The 15,468-nt window shown below is 40.9% G+C and overlaps 2 protein-coding genes across 2 annotated transcripts in view; both read left to right on the top strand.

Annotated features, from left to right (window-relative positions):
* Positions 1-4,303: 4,303 nt before the first annotated feature.
* LOC123454560 (zinc finger protein 416-like) lies at positions 4,304-8,959 on the top strand. The gene is made up of 3 exons (XM_045133202.1): positions 4,304-4,434; positions 4,978-5,104; positions 6,901-8,959. The coding sequence occupies exons 1-3, from the start codon at positions 4,396-4,398 to the stop codon at positions 8,184-8,186; spliced, it is 1,452 nt and encodes a 483-aa protein (XP_044989137.1). The 5' UTR covers positions 4,304-4,395; the 3' UTR covers positions 8,187-8,959.
* LOC123454559 (zinc finger protein interacting with ribonucleoprotein K-like) overlaps positions 4,984-15,468 on the top strand; it is a 45,358-nt gene continuing 34,873 nt past the window's right edge. Inside the window, exon 1 of the mRNA XM_045133200.1 lies at positions 4,984-5,104. The gene's annotated coding sequence lies outside the window, so the exon portion shown is untranslated. The remainder of the gene's footprint in view (positions 5,105-15,468) is intronic.

Below are 15,468 nucleotides of genomic sequence, written 5' to 3'. Positions count from 1 at the left end.
CACATAATTTTTGAAATAATCTATAGCTATTCAAACCTTAACCAACTTTATAATTCTGTCTGCAGTACTTTGGTAAACTTGTTCAGTAATGACATAAGTTACAGTTAAAGTATTAAGACTGATTGTTGGAGGAATTGAGGAATTACATCTTAAATCATAACATAACTTTGTTTAGAATTTTTTTTTGCTATTCACCATGAGGTAGTTTTCAAGTGTGTGACAGATAAATACTGTTTAATGTTTTAAATGTGGTCTAATTACCTTAAAAAATAGGAAAAAAAGAGTAAATTGTTCCTCTGTGAGATTTTTTTTGAGGCAGTGTTTTAGATATAAAAACCATATAAGAGAATTAAATATTAAGTCAATTTTAACCTTAAGATTTAGTTAAGAGGTTGACAAATAGAGGAACTTAAGTTAACTTGGTGGGGTAGTATGAATTCAGTCTTTCATAACCATTATTATGACCAGATTAACATCAATGAGTTAAAGTTAACTTTACAACTTGAATACCATAGCATCCTTCTACCAGCCAGGGCCCTACTTTGTTATCTGATGTAAGCCCCAGGCTAAGTCATTTTATATCTCAAGAAGTCTGTAATATGATTAAGTACTTTGTCTTTAAATTGTTCAAACTTACTCATATCTTCATCTACATGAGTTTGGGGTTCACGGCTTGGGCCAGTGGTTTCATTTTCTTGCCCTGCACAGACATAAGCAGTGAGTGTGAGTCCAGTACATTCACAGTCACATCTGCTCTCCCAGATCTTCCTCTGAAGACAGAACCCCATACACCATGTTGATCCTGGTGAGCTCATTTTTCTCCTTTTACTCTCTCTTCTGTTTTACATGTTTGTGCAACTCTATGGCAAGCCCAGGGCCGTGGTTGCTAACTACTTCGGTGATTCTGTTCTTATGTTTTCTAGCCCTTGCCTGTTTGTTCTCACTCATAGTGATACTCATTTTTATAAGTTCTTTTGGCTAGATAAGAAAACAACATTGGGCCGAAGAGATGGCCTGGCAGTTAAGCACTTGCTGCAAAGTCTAAGGATCCTGGTTCGCTTTGCCAGTACTCACATAAACCCAGCTCTGCAAAGTGGTGCTTGCATCTGGAGTTCATTTGCTGTGGCTAAGGGCCCTGGTGTGTCCATTCTTTCTCTGTGTCTGTCTGTCTCTGCTTGCAAATAAATAAATAAAACTGAAAAAAATCAAAGACAACAACTTCTTCCTAGCTCAGCAGTGGCCACACGATTCTGTATCATGCTAATATTTTAATACTTCCCTTTAGTATATCTTACTATTTAAAGTACTAATACGTTTTGCAGTATGTTTTGTTGTTTATTTTTCCAGATAGGGTCTTATTCTAGCCCAAGCTCACCTGTATCTCACTCTGTAGTCCTAGGCTTGCCTCCAATTCACAAATCCTCCAATCTCAGCCTCCCTAGTGCTGAGATTAAAGGAGTGTGCCACAATGCTTGGTTAATAATTTTCTCAGTCTTGACTAGAATGTATTAACCTATATAGATTGTGAGCCATTCAACCCTAGAAATTACACAACTTTAATAATTAGAGTTCTAACATTAACTTTATGTGTATAATCATATTATGACTAGTCAAAGTAATTCTTTTAACTTCTGTGAAAAATTGCATGAAAGTTTGAAAGATGACAGTACAGAAATAATTTTGAGTTTTGAAGTATGGAGACAGTGTCTTGCTTTGGAAATTTTTGGTACATAATGATAAATTATATGCAGTATAAAGTTAGTCATTTAAAATTATTTATTTATTTGCAGGCACATGTGTATGGGTGTACCAGGGCCCTTTGCTACTGCAAATGAACACGAGATATTTGCACCATGTTTTGTGTTCAGCATATGTGGGCAGTTTTGGCATTGAACTCTGGCCAGAAGTCTTTGCAAGCAAATCCCTCTAACCACTTAGCAATCTCCCGCTGAAGTTTGTCTTTTTTATTGTTTTGCTGTTGCCATAGCACCATGAACATGGTCCAATATTGTCGATTTTGGAAGCTAAGCAGGGTTGGGCCTACTTAGTACTTGGATACGATTGTAAAATTTGTCATTTCAGTAGTTTTAAAGTGTGCAGTTCAGTCATGTCATCAAGTAGCTATGCCATTCTGTGCATGCAGTACTTACTGTCTCTGTATACTTCCAAAACTTTAACAAATTATCCCAAATGAAAGTTGTGTATACATTAAACAATGATGTTTTATTCTTCGTATCTTGCTCCTGGTCATCTCTAATATGCTTTCTGCTTTTGAGTTTGCTTAGTGTGTGTGTGTGTGTGTGTGTGTGTGTGTGTGTGTGTGTGTGTGTTTAATTTGTCCTTTAAAGATAGGGTCTCGCTCTAGCCCAGGCTGACTTGGAATTCACTACATAGTCTCAGAGCAGCCTTGAATTCATGGTGCTCCCCCTACCTCTGCCTTTCCAGGGCTAGAATTTTAGGTGTGCATCCCCACACTCAGGTATTGTAGATTTTTTAAAAATTACTTTTATTTTGAGAGAGACAGAGAGGGAGAGAACAACAGAGAGATATAGAGGGAGAGAGAGAGAGAGAGAGAGAGAGACAGGAGAGAATGGGCGTGCCAGGACCTTTGGCCTGCTGCTAATGAACTCCAGAATGTTCACCATTAAGTGCTTGCTCCACTGTGCATCTGGCTATGTGGGACCTGGAGATTTGAACATGAGTTCTCAGGCTCCACAGCTAAGTGCCTTAACTGCTAAGCTATCTCTCCAGTCCTGTAGATATTTTTATGTAATTGAAATCACATAGTTGTAATTTTGTGTCTAGATTATATATCATGGAATGGTTTTTAAAGTCCATCTTTGTTGTGACATACATCAGAAATACATTCTTTTTGCATCTAAACACTATAGTACTGTGTCAATGTATCATTATTTAAATCTACTCATATATTTATGGGCACTCGATGTTATTCCCACTTGTTGACACAAAACAAACAGCTCCCTCCTCAAAGAGGAGAAGAGCTAGTTTATTCTGCAGCCAGATATGAGTGACCATGGCCTGTGAATAGATTCAGGTTACCCTAATGTGTCAGCAATTTCATGAGGTTTTTAATAGTTTTATAGTTTTTTTTTATAGTTACAGAACAAAAGAGTCATGAGTCAAGGCACTTTTCAATACACTGGTTGGAATCATCAGGTAGATGGGCAATAAAAGAGCGGACTTTAGGTTGGTGGAAGCTAGTGGTTTCATTAGCACAGACCAAAAAGATTTCACCTGATCACCTGATGGACTCAAGGATGTTAGGTCAGACACAGAGGTGGGCAGCTTAGGGGTTGTAGGAGGAATCACACCTTTAGTGAGCCCTCTAGGACTTCTGTTCCATCTGTCTTGGCCCTAGAAGGGTGAAATGAACTAGGGTCTTAATACTGGTGAATTTGACCTCTCTAGAAGAACCTGATGTGACACCATGGCCTCAAAAACATTCTTTAGGGGCTTGAGAGATGGATTAGTGGTTAAGGCGCTTGCCTGCAAATCCTAAAGACCCAGGTTTGATTCCCCATTACCCATGTAAGCTAGATGCACAAGGCGGCATATGAGCCTGGAGTTTGTTTGCTAGAGACCCTGTTGCACCCATTCTCTCACTTTTTAAATAAATAAATAAATAAAATATTGTAAACAAGAAAGATAAACTCCTAAGAAAGGGGGAAGGCTAGATACTTTGATATTTGGCCAGTACCCACTGTGTACATTTTTTTTAAATATCAGTTTTCCAGAATTATTAAAATATTTTATTTTTCTTAATTTATTTGAGAGAGTGAAATAGGCAGGTAGAGAGAGAGAGAGAGAGAGAGAGAGAGAGAGAGAGAGAGAGAGAGAGAGAGAGAGAGAGAGAAGGAGCGCCAGGGCCTCCAGCCACTGCAAAGGAACTCCAGATGCGTGAGCCCCCTTGTGCAAAATTTGGCTTACATGGGTCTTGGGGAGTTAAACCTAGGTCCTTTGGCTTTGCAAGAAAGCACCTTAACCACTAAGCCATTTATTCAGCCTCTCCAGAACTATTTAAAACTATATGTGTCAATTTTAAAAGACAAACAAAGCCTGTACCTCGCCCTTTGTTGCTTGAAGGGGTTCCTTATTTAAGGTCAGTTGTCACAGGAGCTAAAGAGAGCATCCAGCCCCCAGTAGGAGTGGGAAAACTACATTACCCAGAATGCAAGGCGCCATAGGCAGCCTGCGATGAGCCAATGAACGCTCAGCTCCCCGCGTCTCTGCGATTGTTCCGTATTTAGGGGCGGGACTTCCGTCACGGCCCTTGTTCCAGAGTTGAGGAGACCGGCCGGCAGGGGCTCGTCACTGCCTTCCGCTTCCCGGCCGCGTCGGTGGCCGCTGGGTTCCCCGCTCGCCCCGCGGAGTCCGATGGCAGCGGCGGCGGCGTCTCTGGGTGGCCCGGCTCAGGTGAGTGCCGTCCTGCTGGCCTCCCCGCCCCGGCCGTGCAGCCGAGGTCCAGGGCTCCGTGCATGGCCCCTTCACGTCAGCAGAGCAGAAATCCCCGCGTCCAGAACTGCGACACACCTAGGGGATTTCCACTCCCAACCCGCTGTCAAGGCTGGGGGCGTCGAACGCCAGGAATGGCAAGATGCGGGCTTTCCTCATTACTCCCCAGATGCTGGTAGCCAGGGAGTGTTGTGCACCGTGTTAGGCTTTTTGCAAGTGTTCTGTCTGTACTGACATTCACAGTTTAGATCAGCTCGTGACGTTTGCTTTACACTGCTGAGCCTGCTCGCTTTTTTGAGCTCTTAACTCAAAAGGGTAATTCCATCCCACACCCGTCCGTCATCTCTTTCCTTTGCATGCTGGCTGAAATCCTAAGCATACTTGCCTTTAAGTTGGGGGGGGGAAGAAAGAAAAAATGTGGCCAGGAGAAAGGCTTGGGGGATGATGAACTTGGGGTCTTTGGAGAGAAGCTGATCATGGCAAGATCTGTCCCCATCGTGGCAGGACTGTGTGACCTTTGAGGATGTGGCCATTTACTTCTCCGAGGAAGAGTGGGGTCTCCTGGATGAGGCTCAGAGGCTCCTGTACCTTGGTGTGATGCTGGAGAACTTTGCACTTGTAACTTCACTGGGTAAGGCCCTCATGACCTCCATTTCTTGATGATCTGTGTTTATCCACATTTTGTTTTTCCTACTTTTCTGCCCCCTCCTTGGTATAACTGTTCCCAGATCGGTGTGGTTTTTGTCTCCTGAGTTCTTTACTTCTTTCTAGGTGATACTTCCTTCTGATTGCCAGCGTGAGGAATTACAGGCATTGACATGATCAGTGTTTATTTACAAGGTTCTGTTGGCTGTTGCCATAACCTCCTTCAAGGATGTTTGCAATATTTCATTCTTTCCTGGGGCTCGTAGTGGACTGTGTTGCTTTGGACCAGTACTGGTGGCCCATTTGTCCTGACTGGATTTCTTTCCTGTGGGACTTGCTTCACAGCATGTAGTAGTGCATGGAGGATTGCAGGGAGAGGGAGAGCACAGGCTGTTTTACAGGGCGAGCAGTCCGCATGGTCTCAGTGAACACCTGACCTTGATGACTGGCACTGGCAGGGCATATGACATGTGTCACCTGTTCCTTTGCACTGTCCCCTCCATGCACTGTCTCCTTTGCCCTGTCCTTTGTACAGCATTCTCAAATGGCCATACACATGTGCTCTAAAGTGTAGTGCCTTAAATATTCTTCAGACACACCTGGGATCTTCTGCTCAGTTCTAATTGGACTTTGCTGGTCCCACTGGGTACTGTCAACCTTCAGAAAAGAAGGCCATGTCACAGATGCCAAGGTCTTGATGAAGGCTATTGCTAGGAGTGAACTGCCTCTCCTCCACATGGCATGCTTCAAGTTCCTTTCCTTTGTCTGGTGAGGCCTACACATCTTGTGATCTTCAGAGGCACAGTACTCCCCAGAAGCCCCTTCCTGACTTCCTCATCCTCAGAGCTGTACACTGTAGGACTCGTACACTCGTGTGTGTCATGAGACTTCCCCCTTCCTGCTTACAAAGGTACCTATGGGAGGTAAGCTTACCGAGGTGGCTGAGTGCCAGCACAGAGGTTTGGGTGAGTGTCATTCATGGAAGACTTGATAACTTGCAGTGACCACAGAATGTGAATACCACATCACCTCATGATCACATCACGTGAGGAAGTGCGTAGTGGTCAGGAGACAGAAGCAAGAGAAAAGGAAAACAATAAGCTGCAATTAATACTGGAGTCTCTCTGTAAAAAGTGGGATACAGTAAACCATTTAGGATTGGGTAATTTGAATAAGTAGAGCACGTTTGGGAACAAAGGGTCTGCTGACCTTCCTAATCTGCTACCTGGTCCTGGGATGATTTGGACAGAGAAATATTACATCCTGAAGTATAAAAAATAGAGAATATGGGCTCTTGACTGGTTCATTTGTATATATATATATATATATCTATCTTATATTCCCAGCCAAGCCTTTTATCATCTTTAAGGATTGTGTTGTCTAACCAGCTGAATTAAAATAAAAAAAAATATGAATGTACTTAGTATGGATTCATTATATGTTGGTCAGCAGTGTTGTTTAAAGGATTGAGACTTATAGTATTTCCCAGGCTAGCCTTGAACTCCTGGACTTAAGCAATCCTTTTTCTTCAGTTTCCCCAGAGGCTAGCAATCCAGACTCATGTCATCATGCATGACTATTAGGGTGGCTTTTAAAGATAACTAAAAATTAAGCTATGGGTATATAGCTGGGTGGTAGAATATTTGTCTAGCACGCGTAAGGCACTGCAGTAATCACAGTATTATGTAAAAGTAAACATTGAAAATTTATATTATACAGAAAAGTTTCAGAACCTTATTAATGCACATTTGCAAGAGTCAGTTTGCATTTCTTTGCTTTCAGTTTGTTGGCATGGACTGGAGGATGAAGAGATACCTTTTGAGCAGTATACTGAAGAAGGATTGTCACTGGTCAGGACTCCAAAAGCAAATCCCTTCATCCAGGAGACTCACCCCTGTGCCATGTGTGTCCCAGTCCTGAAAGATATTTTGCACCTGACTGATCAACGTGGTCAGAATCCATATTTGACTGGGGCAGGTAAGGACCTTCTGCAGGACCAGAATCATCACAGCTCAGAGGAAACCTTGAGAAAGGCCTTGAAGAAGGCCTCATTTGTAAAGAGCTATAGAATTCATCTATCAGAGAAGAGCCTTTCCTGTGCAGAGCCGGGAAAAGACCTCCCAGCCACATTGGACTTCATGCAGCCCAAGAGCAGTCGGGACTGTGGGAAACCAAACAGAATCACTGAATGTGGGGATGACTTTCACACTGGAATAAGCCATTGTAAGCTGGATGAAAGCAGAACAAATTCTAGCCATAAACAAATTCAAATTCACCACCCAAGTGTCTACTCTGGAGAAAGTCTTTATGAATCTAGGAAATGTGAAAAAACCAACCACCCCAAGTACTCACTCATTCATCTCCAGAGAGTCCACAGTGGAGATCGGCCTTATGAGTGCACTGAATGTGGGAAATCTTTTAGCAAAACCTCCCATCTGAATAACCACCGAAGAATTCACACTGGGGAAAGGCCTTACGAGTGTGGCGAATGTGGAAAATCATTTAGCCAAAGAGCCACTCTCATTAAACATCACAGAACTCACACTGGGGAAAGGCCTTATGAGTGTGTTGAATGTGGGAAATCTTTTAGCCAGAGTTCCAACCTTATTGAACACTGCAGAATTCACACTGGAGAGAGGCCTTATGAGTGTGATGAATGTGGGAAAGCCTTTGGGTCCAAAACAACTCTTGTTCGGCACCAGAGAATTCATACAGGAGAAAAGCCTTATGAATGTGGTGAATGTGGGAAATTGTTTACACAAAGCCATAGCCTGTTTGAGCATCGGATAATTCACACTGGAGCAAGGCCTTATGAGTGTGACCAATGTGGAAAATCCTTTAGCGTAAAGTATGGTCTTGTCCAACATCAGCTTATTCACAGTGGAACTAGGCCTTTTGAGTGTGATGAGTGTGGAAAATCCTTTAGCCAAAGAAGTACCTTCAATAAGCATCACAAAGTTCATACTGCAGAAAGGCCTTATGAGTGTGGGGAGTGTGGGAAAGCGTTCATATTCAAATACAAACTTGTTCGACACCAGAGAACTCACACTGGAGAAAGGCCTTTTTAGTGTCATGGATGTGGGAAATTCTTTAGGGAAAGCTACACTCTTGTGGTACACCAGAAAATTCACACTGGACTAAGCCCTTATGAATGTGGTCATTGTGGAAAGTCCTTTATGTAAAAGTCTGGCCTCATTCAACACCAGTTAGTTCACACTGGAGAAGGGCCATATGTGTTTGGCAAATGTGGGAAATATTCTACTCAGCACTCTGGCCTCATTCTTCACCGGAAGTTTCACACTGTGGGGCGTCCTCATGAAAGCAGCAAATACAGAGATGCTGTCAGCCCAGTCTGTGGAGGTAACTTTAGAACACCAGCCTGAAGGAGGAGAAAGTCCTCCAAGGATGATGGTGATAGGCCAAGAATCCTGGGCAGTTGTTCAAAAGAAGCTGAATCTCCATCGTGGTTTTAGCTAACCTGTTATTCTTTTTTTTCTTTTTTTGAGATAGGGTCTCACTCTAGCCCAGGCTGACTTGAAATTCACTCTGTATTCTCAGGGTGGCCTTGAACTAATGGCAGTCCTCCTACCTGTGCCTCCCAAGTTCTGGGATTAAAGGTGTGTGCCTCCAGGCCCAGCTTGGCCTGTTGTTCTTTACCTCACTGTTTAGTCTTCATGCCCATTTTCCCAGACATTTTTTCTTGCTGAACCTGGTCATGGTTGCCTTGTTAGAGCATAAACATGTTTTTTCTTTTAAGCAGTACATTAATAACCTAATGTACAACTGTGATCTCTCTAGACAATCTGTGTGGCAGCAGAATAAACTTGTCAGTTACATCGAACAGCTGTCCCTGTCTCATTTCTGGGTTAGAGTCTTCCAGGGCTCTGGAGAACTATCTCCGACAGGTGGCCCCCAAACAGGGACCTGAAGGCAGAAGTATTTGAACAAAGACTCGCTGCAGAATATGGGACACTCGTCAAGTAAAGTGCCTTTTGTTCATTTAGTACATTATTTTCTTAAACAATTTGGAGCCAGTATTACTATAGCTAGCATCCAACAGTTTCATGATGTATTATTGGAGCATAATCCATGGTTTCCTGATGAAGGAACATTAGATCTTGATGTATGGGAGAGAGTAAAACATGATGTTAGGAAGGCTTACAAACAAGGGGGAAAAATTCCTCCCCAACAGTGGGTAACTTGGAGCTTAGTACAAGTAGTTATACAGCATATAAATGATGAGGGATTTCCCATAGCTAATGTGGAAAAAGAAACTATACAATCGCTCCATGAGTATGAATTTTCAGAAGAACATTTAAACAAAGTAGAAAGAAAAGCAAATCATGTTTGAGTGTTGTCCACCATTGCCTAGCAATAATCCTATTGAAAAAATAACTCCCACTTAGGAGGACTCATTATCAGACAAATTGCATCAGTTAGTGATTTGCTCTCAGAGACTCGACAAATCTCTTACTTTCAATTTTCCCTGTGTTCAGCTGTGGGATATTCCAGCGCATGCTGCTTGCGCTTTTCCCGTAAAATTTAATGCTAATAACCAGCCGGGGCATACGCAATGGGTTGAACCTAACTTCGATGTCGTTACTACATTTACAAAGACTTGTACTATGTATGGACTTCCTTCTTCTTACTGTCTCTAGTTTCTGAGAGCTTGGTCTGAGGATTGGATTTCTTATGATTTTTATTGCTAGAATGGTACTGTCTAGTCAACAATTATTGCAATAGCACATGTGGTTGGGAGATGAAGCAAAACATATCACGAGGGATGAAGAGGTTCAACAAAACTCTGCTGGCTTCTCATACAATACACTTACTGGATATGGGACTATGACCCAACCTGCTGAGCAAACAACTCATATGCAGCCTCAGATGATTTATTGGGTTAAGTTATCAGTTTTAAAGGCTTGGAAAGGGCTGGAGAGATGGCTCAGCAGTTAAGCCTTGCCTGTGAAGCCTAAGGACCCCCGTTCGAGGCTCGATTCCCCAGGACCCACATTAACCAGATGCACAAGGGGGCACATGCGGCTGGAGTTTGTTTGCAGTGGCTGTAGACCCTGGCATGCCCATTCTCTCTCTGCCTCTTTCTCTGTCACTTTCAAATAAATAAATAAACATAAAGCAAAAATTTAAATGCTTGGAAAACGATAGTAGATCTGCCACTGAGTTATTCCCTAAAGTACTGCAAGGAGCCCATGAATGTTATAATGAGTTTATTGGCTGATAACAAGATGTTATACAGAAGACAGTAACTAATGAAGAGTTTCAAAACATGTTATTAAGATAGCTAACCTATGATAATGCTAATGAAGACTTTCAGTTATCTTTGAGACCCATAAAAGAGTCAGGAAATATCTTGGATTACATGAAAGCATGTCAAAACATTGGTTCTGTCAGGCATAAAGCAAAAATGGCTGCCATGGAAACTTTTGCTATTCAAAAGGAAAGTATAAATGTTGTTTTAATTGTGGGAATCCTGGGCATGTGCAACAGGAATGTAGAGCTCCAAAAATAGCAAATAAGAAATTCGATTATAATAAAGGAGAGCAAAAGAACAAACCTCCAGGCATATGCCCCACATGCAAAAAGGGAATGCATTGGCTAAATGAATGTAAATCAAAACATGATTAGGATGGAAAAAAATGTTACCTACCCTGAACATAGATTTTGGAAAGTAATACTGGGGGGTTCTCTCAGCCCCTTCCAAAATGAGGGAGCCCTTAATATTATGAGCCTAAAAGCTGCAACAACTGAAAGTGCAGCTATTGACATCCCATGACCCCCCAAAATTACTCTTCAATTCCTTGAAAACCCTCATAAAATAGATACTGGATATTATGGATTTATACTTCCCAATACTGTAGGACTTATATTGGGAAGGTCTAGTTCAACTATGAATGTAGTTACTGTCCATACCAGTGTTATAGATGAAGACTATACTGGAGAAATTTCAAATATGTTGGGTGTCAATAGAATGTCGCCTTTAAAAAGGATGGTAGTATTGCACAATTATTACTATTACTTTATGTAAATCCCATGAATTCAACTAATTTACAAAGAACTGGAGGATTTGGAAGTACTGATTTAACTGTAGGACTTAGTACTGTCCTTGCTGAAAATCATAAGCCCATTCTACAGATAAAAATAAAAGGAAAAATGTTTAAGGGCATGCTTGATACTGGTGCTGATGTGTCTCATATCAGAACTATGGAGTGGCCCTCAGATTGGTCTAAACACATGGCAGATTTCAGTTTGATTGGAGTCAGATTGTCAGATGCCACTAAGACTTTCATCAGTAGTCAAATGTTAGCAACTGGACCTGATGATTTACAAGCTTACCTACAGGCTTTCATTACAGATCTCTCCATTAATTTATGGAGAAGGGACTTTTTACAGCAAGTTGATTCCCAATTAACTTTTTTTTTTTTTTTTTTTCGAGGTAGGGTCTCACCCTGGTTTAGGCTGACCTGGAATTCACTATGTACTCTCAGGGTGGCCTTGAACTCACGGCGATTCTCCTACCTCTGCCTCCCGAGTGCTGGGATTAAAGGCGTGCGCCACCATGCCCAGCCCAATTAACTTTTAATGAACCTTTTTCCTAGGGGCCATTGAGAAAATTTCCCCTTTAAAAATTACTTAGAAAAGTGATGTGCCTGTTTGAACATCTCAATGGCCCCTATCAGAAGAAAAGTTACAGGCTTTACAAGATATAGTTTCTGAACAATTAGCTAAAGGGCATATAGAACTTTCTGTATCTGCCTAGAATTCTCCTGTGCTCATTATTAAGAAAAATCTGGGGAATGGAGAACGTTGGTTGATTTGAGGAATGTTAATGCTACTCTGGTCCGTGTGGGTACACTGCAACCTGGGCTTCCTTCTCCAGCTATGATTCCAAAGAACTGGCCTATTATTATTGTAGATTTAAAAGACTGATTTTTTTTTTTTACAATACCACTGCATAATGAGGATAAAATGCGGTTTGCATTTTCCATGCCTTCTCTGAATAATCAAGCTCCTATGTTACAATATCAATGGACTGTATTGCCTCAGGGTAGGGCTAATTCTCCTACCATGTGTCAATATTACGTTGCAACTGCTTTAGCTCCATCCCAGAAAGAATTTCCTGAAGTATATATTATACATTATATGGAAGATATACTATTTTCTCCCTAGAAGAAGAAATATTAGAATTGTTTTTCTTTTACTATTCAACAATTAGAAACACATGCTCCTACACTAGTTCCCTATACTTACTTAGGATATATTATGGAAAGAAGGTCTTTAAAACCTCAACAAGGGAGTATTAGGTTAGACCAGCTAAAAACTTAATGATTTTCAAAAATTATTGGGAGGTATTAATTGTTTGTGACCAACTCTTGAAATCCCAAATTACCAATTAGCTCATTTGTTTAAGTTATTGGAAGGGAAGCTGATTTAAATAGCCCTCAACATTTGACTCCTGAACCAAGAAAAACATTAACTGTAGTAGAGAATAAATTACGACAAGCTTTTGTTAATCACATAGAACTTGTAAATCCTATTCTTTTATATGTATGCCCTACTGCTGATAGCCCTACAGGAATAATAGTTCAGACTGAAGGCCCTCTTGAATGGATATATTTACACTCTAAAGCAGCAAAGAGAATAGAATCTTATATAGATAACATAGCAAAAATAATGTTACAAGGGTGTCATCATAGTGTTTACATGACAGGATATGACCCACATGAAATTATAATCCCCTTGTCTAAAAATCAGTTGAATGAAGCATTACAAACTGTTACCTTAATACAAATTGCTTTGGCTGATTTTGCTGGAAATATTGATAATCATTATCCTTCCGGTAAAATATGGCAATTTTTTTTTTATTTTTTATTTTTCAAGGTAGGGTTTCACTCTAGTTCAGGCTGACCTGGAATTCACTATGGAGACTCAGGGTGGCCTTGAACTCATAGTGATCCTCCTACTTCTGCTTCCCAAGTGCTGGGATTAAGGGCGTGTGCCACCACACCTGGCTAAATATGGCAATTTTTAAAACATATGCTCACTGATCTCTAAACAGCCTCTCCAGGTGCCCATATATTACATAGATGGTAATAATGAGCAAAAAGCAGCTATTGTTGGACCTGATTTAAAATTAACTTTGAAATCTCCTTATGTGTCAGTATAGAAGACTGAACTGTTTGCTGTAGTGTACTTGTTACAATATGTAGTAACTCCTTGCAACATTAGCTCAGACTCTTTTTGTGTTGTACATTTATACCATGATATATTTACAGTTCACATTTCCAGCCCTGACCCTGAGTTGTTTTCTTTATTTAGCACATTGCTGTCATTGCTTCAACACAGACGACGTCTTTTGTACCCGACACATATCTGATCACATTCTTCCTTTTCTGGGCCATTAGCAGCTGGAAGTGAATTGGCTGATTCATTATTAACTGGTGATATTTTTCTTCACCTACAGATGAACCTTATCATCTACACACTAATGCTCAGCGGTTACATGTACATTATTGTATACCGTGGTCTCTAGCAAAACAAGTTGTACAACAATGTGATATTTGCACTCCATTACATTAAAAAACTACTCTGGCAAGGACAAATCCTCGAGGGGCCTCTCTAAATGCCATGTGGCAAATGGATTTTACTCATTTTATGTTACCTGGAACCTAATTTTTAGCAGTTGTTGTTGATACATATTCTTTTGTATGAGCTATTGTATCCAAAAAGGAGACAAGTAAAGCTGCTGTCTCAACTTTGTTGCAAACCTTTGTAGTTATGGGAGTTCCAACTGAATTAAAAACAGATAATGGCCCTGAATTTACCTCACATAAGTTTCAATCATTTATGGAGGAATGGCAAATTAAGCATATTACAGGAATTCCTTATAATCCTCAAGGACAAGGAATCATAGAATCCATGGTGCCCTAAAGAAATTATTACTAAAAGAAGGGGGAATTGTGGGGTTCCCCCAGAAGATCTGCTAGCTCTTACCTTATTTACTTAAATTTTTTAACTTTACCTACTTCAGAGCCATATGCATCTAGGGCAGAAACACATTTTTCCACTGCTAAATCAGGACTTAAAGCAGTAGATATGCCAGTATGGTATAAAGCTTTTAAGGATTGGCAGCCAGGAACACTTAAGTTCCTAGGCAGAAGATATGGTATGCTTCTTACAGTAATGGAGAGGAAATTTGGTGTGCCCTGGGCTGCATCTGGTCTCGCAAGTTCATAGCTACAACCCCCAGAAGTATAGATGGAACCGATAACCAAAAGGATGGCAGCCATGACCTGCAAAGAAAAAGGAAGAGACAGAATGCTCAAAAGTTTCCAGCCTAGGCTCAAATGAAGAACCTGTCATGAGAGGCTGAAAAAACTCTTCATGCTACTGGAACTCCTGGTACTCCAGACAAGCTTTTGCTGGCTGTGTTGGCCCTTCTTACCTGTTCCTCTGGGGTAGTTGCTAACTTTACTTACTGGACATATATTCCATATCCACCCTTGTTGCGTGCTGTTGACTGGACACCCTGGACCTATGGTCTATGCTGATGATTCACAACATCTCCCCTCTCCATGGAGAAATAAAGGATCACAATTCCCTCAAGAAGAAAGGGGAAACATTAATATTTCTTTGGGTTTGGCAACTTTACCTATATGTTTTGGGGCAGGAGATTTATGTGTTAATCTGTATACACAGTGGTGGGGTTTCAATGCTGAGAATGACTCTGGATTACATCTGAGATTTTTCTGTACTGTCACCTTTTTATTTAATGATACAGAATGTATTATCCTCATATAACAAATTATACTTTACATTCTTTTCTGCTACCTGAAGCACCTTGTGAAATGACTTCCTGGGGGAAACAGTTTTTCCCCTGTCCTTTGGAGCAGTTGTAGGGGTCATTTAGGAAAAATCTCTAATTTCCATAATTATTCTTTCATAGACTGGGGCCCTCATGGGCTCTTTACAAATTGTTCTGAAGAAGGGGGTGGGGGAGATTTAATATATAATAATACCTTTATTTGATTTAATGTTACCAAATGTAATGGGTCTACACTAGGCTTATGGAGAGCAAAAGATAATGTCCTATCCTGGCATAATGGTGACTTGGCACCCCCAGACCTCAAATTTTGAGTTCTTTGGGTCCTGAACAGTGGCATATCTGGAAATTATCTGCCCCTCTATATAAATTTACTACTGCTTCAGGATTTTCTCGTACCATAAAACCTCAAAATTATTCCATTGTGTGCAATATGACTGGTCATATTCAGGCTTGTGTATGGTCACCTAATGTATTAGCCATTGGTAAACTAACCTTTAATAATACTC

Source organism: Jaculus jaculus, chromosome 14, assembly GCF_020740685.1.
Source record: "Jaculus jaculus isolate mJacJac1 chromosome 14, mJacJac1.mat.Y.cur, whole genome shotgun sequence".
Taxonomy (NCBI): domain Eukaryota; kingdom Metazoa; phylum Chordata; class Mammalia; order Rodentia; family Dipodidae; genus Jaculus; species Jaculus jaculus.
Note: the sequence above shows the minus strand (reverse complement) of the source record. Positions and strands in the feature narration are given on the sequence as shown.

Bases quoted from the DNA above. Each gene is read 5' to 3' on its own strand.
- LOC123454560 (XM_045133202.1), top strand. From the start codon at position 4,396: ATGGCAGCGGCGGCGGCGTCTCTGGGTGGCCCGGCTCAG. The intron at 4,435-4,977 runs GTGAGTGCCGTC...CCATCGTGGCAG, and splicing joins CTCTGGGTGGCCCGGCTCAG to GACTGTGTGACCTTTGAGGA. The intron at 5,105-6,900 runs GTAAGGCCCTCA...CTTTGCTTTCAG, and splicing joins TGCACTTGTAACTTCACTGG to TTTGTTGGCATGGACTGGAG.